The 19340-nt window shown below is 36.5% G+C and overlaps 1 protein-coding gene across 1 annotated transcript; it reads right to left on the reverse strand.

Annotated features, from left to right (window-relative positions):
* Positions 1-295: 295 nt before the first annotated feature.
* Positions 296-18922, reverse strand: LOC145498678 (grainyhead-like protein 2 homolog). Its single transcript, XM_081478593.1, has 21 exons — positions 18754-18922; positions 18264-18554; positions 16288-16387; positions 15644-15699; positions 14557-14632; positions 13560-13597; positions 12940-13063; positions 12200-12267; positions 12011-12087; positions 11486-11559; positions 11275-11386; positions 9139-9287; positions 8440-8544; positions 8072-8159; positions 7414-7535; positions 6577-6632; positions 6426-6474; positions 6198-6267; positions 6006-6094; positions 5255-5319; positions 296-4464 (listed from the first exon to the last, which is right to left on the reverse strand). Exons 1-21 carry the CDS (start codon positions 18780-18782, stop codon positions 4347-4349), a joined length of 1956 nt encoding a protein of 651 aa, XP_081334719.1. The 5' UTR covers positions 18783-18922; the 3' UTR covers positions 296-4346.
* Between the last annotated feature and the right edge of the window lie 418 nt (positions 18923-19340).

A 19340-nucleotide genomic window follows, 5' to 3' on the forward strand; every position in this document is an offset into this window, starting at 1 on the left:
TGCCTCATCATTTACAGATGGTCAAAAGGACCATTCAGCTGGACTGCCAGTTTAATCTCCCAACCAAGGAAGAGGTTTGCAACTATTACAAACAACACAAACCATAAAGTAATTCTGTTAGGCTTTATTTCAAGTCACACATTCACTTTAGCTTTTCAACCTTAATTATCCATTAAGAATGCCACTTTTTACAGCTGTATGCACAGTTTCTTGTGGAGTTGAATCACAATAAACAACCCTACGGTATTAAGTAACGGAGCCCTTATCCACAGACAAAATTGCCAGTGATGAAGTGTTTTCTTTTCTTTTTTTTTTTTTTTACATTTTGCATTTTGCATTTTGCATTTTGCACATTCAAGGTACAGCAGTGTCAGTAGTTTTCATTCTAAGCTCCAAAAAATCGAAAAAGGTCACAAATCTTAATATCTCACTGCTCTGTTGAGAAGTTTCAAATACTTTGAAGCCTTAGTTCTCTCAAGAATGGCTCAATGTATCACAGTAAACGAAAATAATGCAATGATTAATTATCTTTCCTGGATCTAAAATTGAATAAATAATAAAAAAATAATAACTGCAATAAGAACACCAACAAGAGGAGAAATATTTCTGAGAAAAGACAAAAGAATAAATCCTACCTAATTTTACTTTGGTCTTGGTAAACTGTTCTGGATTTTGACATTACACCAAAAGTTAAATTAATTCCATCTGTGCACTACTTTGTTTTGAAGAAGATAAAAGACAGTGTGCACCACATGAGAGGAACATTTTCAATCCAACATCACTGGTTAATTCTTTTTTTCTAAAATCTGCCTTAAAAACATCAAATATCAGGCAAGCCGAGAGATATCGCTTCACACTACGTCCTCCCATGGTAGTTTTTACAAAATGTATGAAAAGCATTAGGGGAGTTTTAAAATTGATCTTGTGGATGTGTCCGAGTAACTTGTACAAATATGCCTTTTCTTAAATACTGTACGAAAATAATTTACCAGAGTGACAGGGATAGAAAAGCACAATTATATTAATATGTTTAATCTTACTTCAACTTTAACCTCCATTAGACTAAATAGCCAAGCAGTCTTGCTTCTCCCTGAAGCTTCGTCTAGTGACAAGTGAAACTTGAACATGCACTAAAGAGGCAGATTGCTGTGAAGGAGCTAGAGATGGTTGTCTTACGAAAGGGTAACTGAGTTCTGTCTCTGTTGTCAAAATGTGTAAATATCTGCCAGTGAAGTCTTCAAGCCCCAACAGAGATAAACCTGTATTTTTTTCTCAAAAGATCAATCTCAAGTTTAGCACATGAGTCACAACAAGGGCATGATTACAAAGGAGTAATGATATTATCGCATTGTTCCAATTCCTTCAACTACAGTAATACTCTGCCTAACCATTGATACAACCAACTGGTTATCATGGCCACTTCTTTGGCTCATAGAAAACGCTTGGTCAGTCATTAACTTCTGTTAATTAAGAAACCTGTTTATAAAGCCACCTCTTCAACAGGGTCAGTGTTATGGCCTTAAGCTACAGGTCATATTCACTGTGTACAGAAAATGGCTAGCAAATCAAATTTAATATGAACAGACAACTTAAAGGATAAAATGCTCAATGTGCAGTTCCATGGAATCTCCATTCCCACCCCCAAATGGATATGGAAATTATCATGGAGAGAGGGGTTTCAAAAGCTAAGTTTTAAAAAGATATTTAGTTAGATGTTTAGCTAGAGTTAAAACAGGAAGGTGGGTGGCAGAAGGGAGTCAACCAAAAAAAAAAAAAACTTTCATGGGGGGGAGGGGGGGGGGGTATGGATGCTTTCTGGAACAGCACATTGCCCCATTATCCAAAAATTGTTAATTTTAATTTATTTCCTGATTACTCTGAACTTGCAAAAGAAATGTTTCCTTGTTGCCTAAGCCACATGTACAAGTGTTTGCAGCTGAGTACATTACTTATTTCCTGTTAAAAATATTAGTTTGAAGTTCTGCAGCATGTGTGGTACCAATTGACGCCGGTTAATCATTGTCAGTGAGAGGAAATCTTTGCAACAACACTCCTCTGTTTAAAAAGACTTCACTTTGTACAGTTACTAGTTCTCTGCATTGCAGTATATAACTATTTTGAGCTTGAAGTGTATTTATATAACAATGCTAATCATATCATTATGCTTTCAAGTAAAGTAACATGGTAAATACTGGTACATTCCACACTTTAGGTTAATAATTAATTAACATTAATAATACAATATTTTTTTACCAATACGAGATGGTGGCCAGTGTCTGCCTGCTTCACAAGTTTGCTGCCTAATTTATGAAAAATTAATCTCTATCAACTGGCTAATTAATAAAATTCATGTCATGTGTATTCTAAAATATAATTATTCAAATTCCTGTAATTCCAGTTACTTATAAGGATCTCCTAGATGTTGCAGTTTGTGGGTAAAAGAAGTAAGGTCTCTGTTTGTTAAGATGCAATGCCATCATGGTTATTTGTTTCAGCAATGTTTTTTCTTATGAACAATTTTCTAACATTTTGAAGAAAATTCAAAGTTTTAGTTCCTTGGCTCCAAAACAGAAGTGCAACATGCCTCACTCCCTAATGCATAGGAGTTGCTGAGGAATCTACATGAAAATAATATGCATGTAGATATTAAAGTACAATCTTCATACAGTGGAACCCTCTTTATCTGGTCATGAATGGGCCATGAACGCCTGGCTGTATTAATGGGGTGACCATATTAAAGGAGATCTTTAAATAAGACAATGACTGACTGAGCTTTTGTTCAGGCAAGAATAAAGTGGTGACCATATTAACTGGCTGGCCGTAAGGTGGGGTTCCACTGTACCAGAGTTGTTATGGTTACGGTTTCTTTATGTTGAACAGGAATGCAGTGAGCACCATACAGTCAAATAAAGAAAATGTTACTTGAGATCAATTTCTGTTTTCTTAACACTGGTCTTAATTGCACTTCCTTCATCACAGAATTACAACTAAATTCAAGAATTTAGCATTACATGAAAGGGTGTAAGACCATTTCCTACCAATAACTTCAGTTACATTATTATTATTATTTTTTTTATGATCTGATGAAAAAGTACCAAAATTTACAAGAACCATAACATGGTGTGATAGGTTTAATGAAGTGATGTACTCTGTATATTGGCTTCAAAGTGAATACAAAATTACCTCTACCTGAATGTTTGAATTCTTTTATTAATTTTGCAAAAAGTGGAAATCCTTATACTTTTTCTTTGCTGTGGAGGCCACAAGAAATCAAAAATCAAAAAGGATTGCCTGGGATTGTGGTATATTATCCTCTATCAACGACTTGTTCACCATCTTGTATTGATCAAGCCCAGATGACATTCCACTTTGGGATGGATACAAGATAGCAATCACGTACGGTCAAAAATTTCAAAACAGGAACAAATGGTGCAGACATTTCCTGGGAAAATTTCCAGAAATTGTTCAATTTCCAAAAAGACCATTCTTGGGAATTCTGGAAATTCTGAAAATTCTAAGAGGAAAGCCAAATGGAATGGAAATTCCCAGTAAGAAATTTCTGGAAAGTTTGGTATACCCCATGTCCCCATTTCCAGAAATTATGGAAAATGCTGTTTCGTTTATCACTGGAAATTTCTGGGAATTCAAACCAGAATTTTTCATTGAATGGAGTGCACTCACAATTTTTGTGTCATATACATGTATTACAACAACACACATTGCAAAAATTTCAGCATCCCAACTGCCTAAGAACACATCAATTACAGTGGTGACTCCTGAACAGTGAAGAAAGTTGAAATTGACTGCAAAAAAGTTAAAATTGAGGGCGGAAAGCTGAAATTAAATTGCATGTATATTACTAACAAGTTCTTGTGCAATTTGCAATGAATAAGCACTTGTGAATTTTTTAAAGACTACTGAAAAATTTACTGGTGCTTATTTATTCCAAAATGCACTTGGAATTATTTAGTTACTTACATGTATACTTACTGTAGTCATAGTTAAACATTTACTTCACTTGTTAATTAGAATCAGAGTGAAACAAAAACAAAATCATACAAATTGAATATTGATTAGTGAGACCAAATAGGTCAACAGGAGACGCTTTTTGGTTCTGTCGTTTCTGGATAATGGTACTGACATGAAACTGGACATGACCATTACTGTGAAATCCTAGGGCTAGATTTAGAATAGCAACAAAATAATAAACTTCAGGGTTAACAAATACTTCTAGTTTTATAATCATTTAAATAAAACTCTGAAGGGTGTACTGTCACTTCAACATTAATGGAAATGTATGTTTCCTAGGTAACTGTGGTACCTAGTTGTTATGGACAGGAAATTTTTCAGTACTGCAAAGTTAACTCGAAGTGTCCAAGTTGATTATCGAAGTCTAAGTTAATGATGAAATCATCTTCATCAACAAACTGCTCAATCATGCGGTCATCCATGTTTACAAGGATACTGAAACAAAGAAAATTGTCTATTGTCAATAACAAACAACTCAAGATAATTTGAACAATTATAGCTACATTGTAAGCATCCAATATTTCAGTGCTTCAAAGCTCCCTTGAATTTTATTTTTTAATCCATGTATTTATGCTAATCCATCTATTTGGTATGGGTAATTGTATGAATATGAGACAGTGCAATTAAGGACTTACACTACAAGTGATACATGAGCCTTTAGGTGAGTGCAATTTGAGAGAATTTCCAAATACCACAAGAAGTGTACATCCATAATTGATCAAGCTTTCAATGATTACCCATTTATTACCTAGGACTGCGAAAAATTGCAAACACGCACACATTAATTTGGACTGCAGTGTAAACTAAAAATCAAAGATTAATTGGTTTGCTCTCAGCAAATCCTAGTGAAGTAATTTTCTATGTCATATAACAAATTTGCTAATCCTATCTATTTATTTGCTAATTCATCTATTTTCCAGCTGACAGCAACCTGCAGCTGGTGATGGACAAGAATGGCTGACAATTCCTCAACTTACAACCAAGAAACAAATGTATTCATTTACTACTGTGAGGATTCTTGAACTATAACACCTGACATGTTTTAGTACATTTTTTGTGGCTATAGAACGAGGGCATTTCACAGAGTAAATATTTATGTTAATGTTGTATGAAGATTCCTCATTCTTAAGTCAACAAAAAAATGTTGAATGTTAATGGTTTGAGTGTCTCCACTTTAAGAGTTATACGCAGATGTAGAAGAACACATGACTTGTGTATCTCTTACCCCTTCTTAGTCTTCTTGTACACATTCTTTATCATTTCTGGTGGCATGCCATATTTACTGGCAACCTGAAATATAATCACAAGTCAAATCAATCACACATTGGAAAAAATGGCGACTGGTACATTTACACATAATAATTTTACCTAACACAAAACTTTAACAATAATAATACGCATAACAATACGAGCCATACGAGCCAAGTGGCCCATCAGGCTGGAGCTTATCCCAGTTTCTGTAGCATGAAGCGACTAGGAGTATTTCTACTCCCCCCTGGATGGGATGCTAGTCCATCGCAGGGTTAACCCCAGCGTTAAGTTCGCCGGTACCCATTTATACACCTGGTTGGAGAGAGGCACTGTGAGAGTAAAGTGTCTTGCCCAAGAACACAACACAATGTCCCCGGCCAGGGCTCGAACCCGGACCGCTCGATCCGGAGACGAACGCAGTAACCACGAGGCCACTGCGCCTCCCAGACTCCCACCATGCACAGCTTCAAACCTTACCTGCACAGTGTTGTTAGCACAGGGGCAAATTTTGCAAAAATATGGCTTTCCTTAGCTTGCACTTTATGGGCTGTGTAAGGTTACCATGGTATTATCGGTAAAATGTACAGCTGTCTCCTTTGTTCAACGGAAGATTACTCTCTGATCCCAATACAAAGTTGGTTTTACTTTGCTGATATGGTTTCAATGCAAAGAAATCAATTTACACAGCACAATGCCCTGTGATAAGAGGAGGTAAAATCACTTACTGCCTCAACCATATCTCCAACTGTTAAGCTGTCAAGCATCAGTGCATTATAAACCTTTTCCTCCTCTTTCTTTACATATATGGTAACAGCTACAAGAAAATTAACACAGTCATACAGTACTGATGTCAATTTTACTTTTTTCTAAATAAACAATTCTGGTAAGAATTAAACTATCATTATGAAGTTACTAACCTGGCCTGTTAGGTCTGTGGATTTTTTGCACTTTTAATCTAGGAACGACCTCTAAATCAGCAAGTTCATCCTACCCAAAAAATAAATATTTGTAATTAGTTGGGAATAAATTTCTAAACTACGTAATACCTAAAACTGTCCCAGAAATCCACTTGACACCAAATCATGTGGAAAAGATCTACACAGAGCTAGAAGAAACATACAGTTAGTTAACAGAAAATTATTTACCTTAGCCATGACTAAATGAGACTGTAGTGTTCTCTTGTTTTCTCTATCCCTACAATATCAAAACCAAACTATTAATCTCTAAACATTCCATCACTTAATTCACATTTTTCGGAAAAAAGAATCAATTAATCAACAGTTTAAGTCAACCTACTTAATGGATGCCAAAAGGGACAAGGTCTGCAACGATGACTCCTCAAAAGATGCACCCTGAAAATTACGTACAGAAAGAAAAACGCATCAAAGAAAAGCAAGCGAATTTTAAACAATCAATCCCACAAAGAGAAAATTTAATTGTGTGGTTCCAGAAAACATTCATATACTACCTCCACCAAGGATGGTTATTTGGTTTTTACCCCCCTACCCCTAGAATTTTCAATTTAGCTTCATACTTCAGGGCTTGACCTTCAGGAAAAAACCTTGGGGCCAGCTGGCCCCTAGTTTTCAGATTTGGTCAAAGTGTTTCAGTGAAAAGTGTGAAAAGTTAAATGCAGCTAAAATAAATTGGTAGCATCGGCAAAGCCAGCAGTCACAACATCAAGCTCTGTACTCTCCCTTTAAAAATTTGGCTATTGAGATCCCCCCAACCCCCTTGGAATTTCCAATGACCATCCTTGGTGTGGGTATGAATGTGTTCTGAGCCTGCACATTGTGTTATTAGTTAATGATTCTCTTAAGGTCTCATTAATAACTTGCCAACAGTAAATGGGTCTAGCTGTTAATCTTAGTGTTGCGATTGTCCAGGTGACGGAAGACTTCAATAGCACTGTTTCTGGACACAACCAGTGAGGAAATCAACTTTAGAGTCATGTAAAAAGTTGTATATAAATAAATTAATTAGTTAAATTTACACTATTTAGAGAGGAAGCTACATCAGCCTCACATCAGTAAAGCACTTCAACGATCACTTCTTCCATGAAAAGCAATTCCTGGACATTATCCTTCAAACATTCAGTAGCCTTCATACAAAATCATGTAGAAGTCAACTCACATGTGCACTATGTACAGTCGGAGTAAAAAGAACAGGCTTAGGGCCTAAAGGAGTGGTTGTTTGCAGCTGCGTGTATTTACTGGGAGGATGGAAGAGACTTGTAGGAGAAACCATGTTAGGATCTGAAAATAACAGAATGATTATTTTTACTGATGGACACTTAGAAGTGAATAATTTTATTATTGTATGCTCATCGCTCTTTTAATGCAACAAACCTCTTGCACCGCTAACAACAGTCAATGTTGACATTATCAAAGTAAATCGTGATAAGTTTGGATGACTACATTTGACACACAGTGATCTAAGTTACACCTATTCAAGTGTCCAGTTAAACAATTTCATGAACTTTTGTAATGGGGAATGACTCATTGCAATAAAATATCAGACACAATTAAATTCACTTTGACTTTTATACAGAATGGAAATTCGAATTCATATGACTTATCCAAATCTGATGGATCTAGAAGAGGAACATCCAACTACAAAATAGCAGGACTAAAATCCACCATTAAAATGTTTTGGACATTTTGTTTAAAGCAGAAACTCATGACATCTATAGCTTGAGAATAAAGTTGAACTCCCAGAACAACAGTTGCATTATATCCAGGAAATAATTTCTTCAAGCATTTTGTTTGACTTAAACAAGGACAAAACTGACCAGCACAAGATGAAGTATTTTGCTTCACCCATTTCTGAATCCTTTTTTCTGCACTCTTGGATTCATCTTTGTTCTTTCTTTCTGCACCCTTGGTAAATGACAGTACAATATTTCAGCGTAAGCAAGATTATAGAAACAAGGAAAGAAAATTGCCAAATGACCTGTTTATTGCAGGTGCCAAAGTACATACATGTAGATCAAGTGAAGGGGTGTGTGGGAAAAATCCCTCTCGATCTCATGTCAAATTCTCCTTTCTTTCATAGAAGGAAGAAGAATCCAATTTACTAGAAGAATCTTGCAGTCTATCAGATGTCACTTAAGGTCTTTTTTCCATGCAACCCTTCAAGTATTAACCAAGATTCACTTACTTTGTCACGGAACACTTTAATCTGACAAAAGGTCCTATGCACTGGCTCTGCATCAGGATTAGTTAAATCTTCATAAGTATCTATCTGAAGATGCAGTGGAATTCCCTGCAGAAGAATCAACAGATCCGCCATGATCTGAGTTATAAATAATCCATTACAGAGACACTGTACAGAACAGCCTCTTTTATTAGTTCAAGGAACAACTTAAACATACCTAAACAGACTTGCTAATTCAACAGCAGTAAAGCCTGCTTAATATTAAGGATGGGGTGGGGGAGGGGAAAAGGGGGCAGGGGACTCAACTTAAAAAAAAAAAAGAAAAGAGAAAATGGAGAGAGGCAAATAGATGAAGCCATGATTTTACATTTCTCCCATGGCAAATTCTCCCCCTACCCTGCAAATAAATCTCAAGCTGTTTTACAATGACTTCCCCGAGAAGTACATTGGGTGCCACAATCACTGATTTCACATTCCAGATTTATAACTCTTTACACCTTCCAATGGAGGCCTTATGTGACACCTAGGCACAAAGAGATAGGTACACCTCCCAATCACTACTGTTCAGTACTTTACCTCTTTGGCATTTGCCAAGCTCCATATCTCCCTTACAACAGTCAAAGCAGCCCCTCTTTATCTACACTGCTTGTAGTTAGAGACAAGGGGGCAAAAGGGAAAACATTGTACACATTGATCACCAACCTTGACTCCTTTCTGAGAGGAGAAGTCAGTACTCAAGCAGTTAATCCTGATGACTATCTTGGCATTCAAGTGAGGACTCCATGTAAACCCTGCTGCATTGTAAGATATCTCATCTATATTCTCCTCTATGTTTTGGCAAGATTTGCGATCTGAATAAATGAATGAATCAAAATAATAATGATACAATTTATAATATAAATTGATATAAATCGAAATAGAAGGATATGAATGAATGATTGAATAGACAATGTTTATTTTTAGACTGATGAATATCAATAGACATGTAATTATTAGTAAATTGATTAGTCAAAAGCAATTGGTTATTTCATTATTTTATCATTGAATAAATCACTGATGCCATGCATTTAATTAATCAGAACCGACATACAATGCACAGCTGTAGCAAAGTAACCAAAGTAAGACAAGTCAATGATTCTGTATTATTTTCATTCATCAATTTAAGTTACTTATTAAATCCATTTTGAAATCACTGGCTATCCTTGCAATCTGATTGGCTCTAAATGGTGCGATTTATTCATGAATCGCACTATTTTTTGCTCTAAATCGCATCTTTTTCTCAGCCATTGAAAATGGGACAGTAAAACAAAACAACAAATCAGATTTCAATATTAGTTTAAAGTAAACAATAAAATTTCTGGAAAATGAAAGGCAAAAAGCCATTGTGTGGATAATTTAGCAACTAGTATTGCCAAAACTCTGTTGTTATTGTGTGTTTTTTCCAGAAAACTTGACGAATGTAATTAATTACAGTTTCTAAATGACGATTACCAGCTCCTTCAGGCTGAACACCAACTTTAATGGAAGTTTCCAACTTTCAGTGTCCATTTTGACGAATATTTTGGCGATTTTTCTTCAACATCTGCTCAAAATCCGTATAATACCGAGTCCAGTAAAACATAAACAAACGAAAACCACTCAACAACAAATTCAGGGCCATCTCAAGAAGGTAGATGTTTCCAGGTTTCTGGTAGTTTCAAACGAAGCAACAAAAGAGCTCAACTCTGTCGCTGTGAATAAACATAGTCAAAATACGCCCCGCTCCACAAAACAGTGAATGAATGAACGTCTTACGAAGCTGGTGTTAGTCCTGCCATCTTGGAAATATCTTGAAACAAATGGCGCTGCAAGAACTTGACAAGGTCCTGAGTATTGAGTCCTTCGCCGAGGTCACAAAAAGAAACGGAGATGATAACGAGCTGGACTCCCTTAAAATCATGCCATTAAACGGTATGAAAGAAAAAAAACGTACCATCCACAGGGCATCGTGCACTCGAGGGAGTTTCACAACTCAAAAGAAATCCATCACAGAATTACGCAGGATGCACCTTCAAATTCCTTCTCCAAAGACAATGAAAAGTCTCAGCCTCAACCACAGAAGAAAGAAAGACCTTCCATCATTGATTCAACCGACAAGAATTGAACTTTTATACCTGAAGCAGACTATTTTCGTTCTGACTTCAAAACCGCTTGTTTCTTTGTCATGCTCGGATGAGTTTTCGTCACATGACATCGTTTTGCATACTAAATGAGACGTAAAGGCGTTTCCGGTTCCGCTTTTTTTTAACAAACCGGCTACTGGAACAATACACCAAAAGTCTAAAAATTAAGGCGATAAAATTGTGCGATTTCAAAATGGATCTAATAAAGTGGCAATTGAACTTCATGTCGTGCAATTTTGATCTGAAATCATACTTGTGATTTCAGATCGAACTCGCGCTGTGCGCTCGTTCGATTTTGAAATCACGTGTATGATTTCAGACCAAATTGCACTCCACTCAGTTCAATTACCATTAGAAATCTGTTGATTAATTAATTACTAAATCTGTACATGTTAGCTAAAAAGAAACAATAGTACACAGTACACTGCAGTCAAAACTAAAGTAACATTTTAAGTATTAAAACAACAATGAAATTGCATTTTACTTCTGATTGTTTGATTGCTTCACAATCATACAACACACTAATTTACAGAACTTTTCTGGGAAAAGCAAAAACAGGCACTTTCCATATGATGCATCTAATATCTTAGCCTTGTTTTTGGCTTTATGTCTCACCTAACTGTGGCTATAGCCTTCCATTGGACAAACAAGGTGACACTGAGATTATCCAACTTACCAATATCAAATGCTCGTTGTTGAGGATTTGGTTGCTGACTGTGCCAGTATTGCCAGTGTTCACATTCAGTCCTGGGATCCTTCTCATCACGAAAAACCAGATGTACGTAAGACTGTAATGAAATGGGAAATTGCATTATCTAGGAAAAGCTCTGCAAGATTTACCACATAGGACACAGTTCTCTTTAGTGCAACAGCATAACCAATCATACCTTTACTCTTTGGATTTCACCATCAGTTGTTACAGGATCCACATTACCCTCAAAGCCTATAGCGTAAAATTGTCCTGAAAAAGAGAGAGCAAAGTTCACAGAATTAGACATCACTGTCATTACTCCATTTGCCTGTTTCTTGACCATAAAGTGACTTTGATAGGAATTCTTTTACTTCTTCCCCTGTATGGGAATTAGATGATGAGTTGCAAAGATGACTTGCACTTGTGAGTATCATGCCAGGTTGAATACTTTGATCTCACACCTAGCTGAAAATTGCAACTTTCACAGTTTTTAAATAGTTAATATATGTAAATTAGGTTTTACTCAGAAAAAGTTTAAACTACTGGGTGAAAACAGACACTGTGGAAATAACGTGTTTTACCCAAGAATAAAACACAGTGACCACAGTCAGTCATTGAACTTAGAGTTGTTGATCAAAGTCCAACAGATCACCCTACAGATGTTGACCTATCACTAAGCCCTGAAGCAGATCTACAGTTTATAAAACAACCTGCTAGATACCTTTGTTGAGATATGTTAATGTATCGTCTCCTCTTCTTTGAATGATAGACGTTGGTGCCTCAAGAATGAATGTATACCTTGAAAAAAGCAATAATGCATTGTCAGGGGTGGTAATTTAAAGCTGTGCGAATACAAGTGAACAATTCCAAACAAATATAAAATAATGTATAAATAATCTGTAAATCTTACTTGTCTTGAGCAGAGAAGACAGTTGGTGTGGATTTTAGTGACTGGGTGTACGGAGAGAAGTTAAAGGCCTACAAAAGAAAGCACAAGTCGGTAAAAATACATTACAGTACACGGTTACACACATAACTGATCTACATTTCTATGTTTGTCTCAATACATCTTCTGGGGATGATGGATGACCATTCCTCAACACATTCATATGGGTTGGCCAATGAGACTGTGCAAATGACAATAAAAAGGTTGCACTGACAAAACACATGCAGTATCTACATCATGGGAAGATAAACACTTCTGAAAAGGACAGCATCTGAAGCCCACATGTCAAACAATATCTACAAAAGAGAGCAAATCAGAATATTCTGATCCTAACTCTTCCTGGCCACCCTGAGGTCATAGGGCTCTTGTGTTTCTGACAAGTTCCCCAGCCATAGTTATTGTAAACCAACACTATGTAGATATATTTGAACTCAAATACATGTATAGATGATTTGTACAAGCACATGATACTAGTACATTTCTCAGACAGTTTCTTCTGTAATGTGCAGCTCCAGAAAATATCCATACCCACCCCTTGAAGGATCACTGGAAATTCCAAGGGAGTGGGGGGACGCAAGGGCCAAAACATTTAAAGGAAAGTACAAAGCTAAATTGGCATTTCTGGGAAAGTTGGGGTGGGAGGGGGGGGGGGGGGTCTTACATGGGAAGGGTGTGGATATTTTCTGGAATACAATGTAACTAACCTCAGGGGGAGTGGTGCTAAGTGAAAGTGGCGACACATCACTGACTTGTGGTGTTCCTTTACTGGAAGGTGGGTATGATGAAGGGCGACCAATGGGAATAGGGGTATGGCTACAACTTGACGAGCTAAAAGGAAATTGGGGAGAGAACCGTCACTTAATAATCACTGACAGGTATTACACCCTTGTTAAATGAAATCTGCATTTTGTAACGCTACAAACTCTCAAGACCAATACTATGACATAGTGCTACATGTACACAAAGAGATTAATATATTTTTAGAAGAAATATGCTTCACAGAGAATTTCATCACAAATTTCTTCAAAGAAAATGTTTTTCACCATCTGTAACAAAAATGTTGACTAGAGGTAATGTTGCAAAGAAACAATAAAACATGCTTTTTCTATGTTTTATAATCTGATAAAACATGGGTTTTTGACCAATCAGAGTGCGTGCAGGGTCCTATCCATATTATAATGCTAAGTAAAGAGGATTATATTAATTTATATAGTTCTCAAGTATAAAATTATAAAGTTCAAACCATATTGATATCCTAAAACAATAAATGTCAACAGCTTTATCAAATACATAACATGGTGCTGGGAAAAATTCAAATTTTCACCTTGGCTGCACTTTAATCTGCTGACCAATAGCAAGTGCCTGAGAAACAAATTAAATTTACGCAGCTTGATATTGTGAATTGATTAAGGCCTTATTAAGTCCCATGATGCAATGAGGATCAATGATGATGAATTGTGAATTGATTAAAAGTTCTTGTCCTGAATAAGACAAGTACAGACAAAGAACCAAGCTGATATAAACTTCTGAGACTTTCCACAAAAAAGTACGTACAATAAATAATTGTATTGTAGAGTGAAAAGGGATTGACATCTAGGAACTAAGCCAGGATTAAAATCACATATTTCAATCTTTGCAAACTTTACACTTTTTTCACATCACATGACAATATTACTAAATGGGATAGTTGCTATCGTGCATTAATTCATTTTCTCACACACCACTGGCAGCCATGTCAAACTGACTGCCGCCGTCTGACCTTCATTGCAAAATCAGAGCTAATTCAAGTAGCATTACGCTTAAGACCGGAAATAACAAAAATAGTTCAAGGATTGTACAATATACTGGTACTAGATAAAAACTTAAAATCTTTGGATGGATGGGCGCGAAAGTCAGCAATGGTCGAGACAACAAAAACAACTGCCCGCCCCATAGGTCACATAACCTGTACCCAGATCTCAGCAACGTGTGAGAAAAACATTTTTCACTAATTTCATTTTACTTGGCCAGTGAAAAATTACTCATGTCCCTGTTTTTTTAAATACATATATGCTAATGAGGCCATAAGAGAATGCTCACTGCCAGTGATCACTGTATTGCCATGACTAATTCCGCATGCGTGGAATGTGTAAGGAACGAATCACATAATCAGAATTGTTTTAGTAGTTATATAAGCAGGCATAATGTATGTGCAGTGTGTGTGGAAACCAAGAAGTAACGGTTGATTCGAGTATATTAAAAGTAGATGTTATTTTATTCACCCCGACTCTACAATCGCTTTATTACTAAACATGAAAGAAGACATTAACAATGCACTGTACCTTAACACTTGAGGTCACTTTTTCCTGTTTTAGATTAACATGGTGGTTACCATGGTCACCTTGGACTAACGGTGTACTAAAACAAATAACAAAATGTAACTTATTGCCACTTAACATCATTTCATAATTCAACGATGAAGCTATTTATGACATCAAGAAAGCCTTTCTAAAGACAGTAATGGGCTTAACATGCATTTTTTAATAGCTCTGCAATTAAGCACCTCTCAAACTCATTACTAATTCATCAGGTTTAAACAAAGGAAATCATGACCATGACAGTTTGGATATCCGATCTTAATTAGCATAGATTTTTACAATTTTATTTCTCCGGTTTCTCCTTAGTTTTAGTTTTGATTGAGAAGATATATCAAATGCTCCAGACAGTGTTTGACCACATTTCCAAACAACTGAAAGTTCGTCAAAAATACTCCGCTAGGCGATGCGATGTATTTTCAACTCTCTTCTTGGTGTTTGGAAATGTGGTCAAAAACGCAGTCTTTCGTGCTTGATATATTACATGAAAAGCAGGCCTTTTTATTGCCCCATTCTTTGCATGTTCAAAAATTTGAACTTAATCTGTAAATTTGGAGGACATCTCTCTCAATTCAGGCAGGCATATACATGTGTGTACATATGTAATCTAAGGATTTGAGGCATCAATAACGCCTCAGAAATGTGTTGTTTTGTCAAAAATTAGGTGTCCCTGGCCAATACAAGATCATTATATTTTGTACATTGTAAATCAATATGGCTGATGTGCAAAATCACTTAGGAATATTGACTAATGAGAAATATAATTAAAATACATGTCTTGTATTGACATTGATTGGTATTACTGTAATCTCTCATACAGCTGCTATTCAGGTAGCATATCAATGTTTGGTTAAGGAGGAGCACAACATCACTTAAAAGCCCTAGGATTTCAAATTTCATCTGTAACACTTTTTCAGTTCCGTGTCCAGTCTGTCCAGAAAGATCATGGGAAACAATTGGCCATGGAAAATTGTTGCAGCAAAATTTCACGCTTGATTTGGACACAAATAAAAGAAAATGAAAAATAGCATTGATCTTGTTTGCAAGACCTCACCTGTGTTTTGGACTTTTTATTTGTTGCACTGCTTGCAGAAAGCTGAGTGTAGCTTGCTAAGGAATACGAAAAAATAACAGTAATTAAAACATTATAACACCAACCAATTCTCTGCCACACAGACAGAGTCAAAGCATAATGGTCAGTACAAAATGTAGCTTCAGCTTTGGGCCAGAAAGATCTATGTGTGTCCTATCTCCAAACATTCTTTGGTGAAAATTATGGAAAATGCCCCAACTTAGATGTTACAGTTTTTAACATTTCACTACCACACCAACAAAGTAGCTCTTAATCTTATCTAATGTGATCTCTGGACTGTTTCGCACTGCTTGTTGCTTATCAAAAAACAAAAATAAGCTGAGACCTTGCAGGACAAAGTAATCTCTAAAAAAAGTTTGGGTTTCTTGAGCAGGGAAGAATGAAGTAAGTTAGAGAACTCAATTCTCAGTTCAGAGCTCAGGCCTTAGTTGTTCAAAGGGTGGATAAGGTTATCAAAAAGACAAATCACTGTCCACTACATGTAGATAAGTGTTGGCAAAACAGACTATGTTATCCACGGGACAGTGATTTATGGGTGGATGGCACCACCCACTCTTTGAAAAACTGAGGCAAGATTCCCAGTCTGGCTAAATATGTCAGTTTACCTCTGACTGAGCAGGACTGCCTGAATCTGAATCACTATTTCCACTTTGGGAATGATTATTCCCTGAAGATGAATTTCCTTGACCTGCTGATCCTCCAGATCTAAATGAAGAATAAAACCAAGTTTGAGCTGCCATTTACCGTAGTAAACTGAACATTATACCTATAGCATGAGCCACTGGTTTCAACTTTAATTTCTTTGTCAGAAACTTTTTTGTAACAATTATAATACAAATACACTGCTATACAAACAAAGGAAGCTGGCATCATCAACCTTGAGATAAGAATACTACATTCTTACACAACATAAACCACCTACAGGGTTTGTACTACTCAGAAACAATGAAAATTCACATGTTTGAGGCAAAGGTTATAATGACAACTTCATTTGCTTCTTTGATTCAACTGCTAAATTCCAGGAATTTTCCAGAAGCAGGTAGAAAAATGATAATTTTCAAGGAACTTTCCAAAGCCCTTGAAGAAATGTTCAAATTCCTGGAGTTTTCTAAGAATTCCAGAAGCAAAATAGTTTGTTATGTCAGGGGTTCAAGATAGCTGATAGTAAGTGACTGAAAAAGTATGATCCAAGGAAAAATGATTTGAGTTCAAGATCAGGGAGATACTGGGGAATTCTAAGAGGGAGGTAAAGGGTTTATATGTGACATGTGAAGAGGGCAAAAATTAGTGTTTGATGCATGAAAGCATCTAAAAGACATATGTAAAGAGTGAATTTGGGGAAAAAGCTATTGTTCACAGAGGCTAAAAGTAAAATGTGACTGGTGAATTTTTGTTAAAATTTGTATGTGAAACAGTAGAGCTGATTCCTCACTAACCCATAATTTCAACCTTCACGCTTGAAGACTGAGAGTAACAAGTGAATTTTAATTTACCAAGTTGGTTGATAGGTAATGAAAGCATACCATAAGAACACAAAGACTGCATAAATTGGAAGGGCGTACATTTAAATACTGATAACCTTGAACTGTTTTATAATGTTGACCTTGACAATAGAAAGGGAAAAAGGAAACAATGGGCTGATCGTACGTTAAACAAGGTCATGGTCATATCTTCCACGTGAGATATGGTATTCGCAATTTCTCTGATCTCACGCAAAATAACACATCAACAACAATTGCATTTCATCACTGACTTTGTAACGACGGTATCAAATGTATGCATCAGAATCAGTATTTATTTTGTTTTGAGTTTTTCATTAAATTACATAATTATAAGAACTACCTCAAATAGAATTTAGCATATTTGCTGTTTCTGGAAGCTGAGGCAAGGACAAAAAATGGAAACAAACAGAATCAAAATGGTTAAAAAATCCAATATTTACTCGCTTGAAAACAAGAGTTTTTCAAATGCATATATTGAGTTAGCGTGTAACACTCCATAACTTGACTGTATGAGAGCTTCTTTTCAAATATATAAGAAATTGGAAAGAAATGTCGACATACTGGTACATGCTTTAACCACACCAAATTTACCCAAGCAAACTGAAAATTAACAATGGCGCAGAAAAGATTGCGATCAATCAAACAGTAAAAAGTTAATGGGGTTACCTACTCAGAAGGCGGGCTCTTGACTCAAAAGGGTATTCCTCAAGATAGGAACTGTACATAATTTTCGTACCAATATTCCGATTGAACGCAAAGTTAAATACTGTTTTCCCGGTGCTCTGATTCATGGAGGTCTGTGTTACCAAAATATCAATTAGACGCAAAATTTTTGTACATGTTCTCTTCAGTTTATGTTCGTGAAAACAACAACGTCAAAAACGCGTAATAATAATAACAAAACATAAACATTCCGCTTTAGGTTCGACAGGTCTTTTTTAACAAATGAATCGAACAAAAGACCAACGCAAATTGCCTACATAAGCTAGTAAACGACAGGAGACAAGTAATTTATGAAGGTATTATTCGATTTTTCTGCTCTTAGGCCCAAGATGGCGCTGGCTAACAAACTAACTTACCCCTGGTTTGGTGGCGAAGGGGGAGCCTGGTTTGATTCCTCAGTGACCTCGTAGTAATCGTACAAGAATCCAAGATTCGACGCCATGTTTAAGTCCTCTCCGTTCACCAGTAAGGATGATGATATCGGAGAATCGATCTGCGAAACGTAGGCTTTCCAACTGCGGTCGTCTCGCACTCCTTCACTGGTCGGTGATCCTACTACCGTCTTGGTACTCCCCGACGAAACAACAATCGAATTTCCCTCCGTTGTTACCTTTCCTGCCATATTAACACTCAGTCCAGCGCTTTTCCTTCATAAAAAATGACACGGGAACGACAAGTTATCACAAAGAACTACACAACAGGGACGGATCAACACTTACGCGCGCAAAAGAAAACACCGCGGACGAAACAAAAACTCCGCCGAAGGGAACGCACGCCAAGCGAATAAGTCATGGAAAACAGCCGCAGGAGTGGTAAAAAAAAACTTTTTCAAAAAAGATCCCTTACAATGTTTGCTTCCTAGCTGTATCAACCATGGCAAAAGAAATGCCAAACGCTTGAAACCTTCCAATCCATCTGATTTCCAAAAATTTTATCGTGCGAGTACACGCTGTTTATGGACCCGCTACTCTTGACTCGAGCCGAAACACGATGACTTTCAGTGAAGACTGAGAACGAACGATCACGATCATCATCGGAAGCAGTCAATAACTAATCGTTCACCAAATAAGGGAAAAGTCGTTAAATATTGCGCAATATGAGAATAACAACAAAATTGATCAAATTGACTTCTGCTGTCGCCTTGCCCTGAATTTTCATCATTATTAAGAGTTTTTATCGTTTCGAAGTTTGTGATAAGGTTTGAGGTTTTTTGTTTTCAGGTCTGTCCGGAGGAGGAGTTATATAAGCCTGGGGGTTAATGGTACGTAATCTGCAAAAAAGAGATTGTGAATGTCGCCTCACACGGCAGGATGTGTCTAACTGACCGCGTGCTCAAACCGTACCACTAAAGTCTGTTTCCGACAAGTGCACGCAGTAGTTTCACTTGAGCGGAAAATGAATACTTCCTGGTTTGATGTGTGACAACGTTATCA

This window comes from Orbicella franksi, chromosome 9 (genome assembly GCF_964199315.1).
Source record: "Orbicella franksi chromosome 9, jaOrbFran1.1, whole genome shotgun sequence".
Taxonomy (NCBI): Eukaryota; Metazoa; Cnidaria; class Anthozoa; order Scleractinia; family Merulinidae; genus Orbicella; species Orbicella franksi.

Excerpts from the sequence above, each read along its gene's own strand:
- LOC145498678 (XM_081478593.1), bottom strand. The coding sequence starts at position 18,782 with ATGGTTGATACAGCTAGGAAGCAAACATT. Across the intron at positions 8,160-8,439 it reads TTAAAGTGTTCCGTGACAAA|GGTGCAGAAAGAAAGAACAA; the intron begins GTAAGTGAATCT and ends TCATTTACCAAG. Across the intron at positions 4,465-5,254 it reads TACAAGAAGACTAAGAAGGG|TATCCTTGTAAACATGGATG; the intron begins GTAAGAGATACA and ends TCTTTGTTTCAG.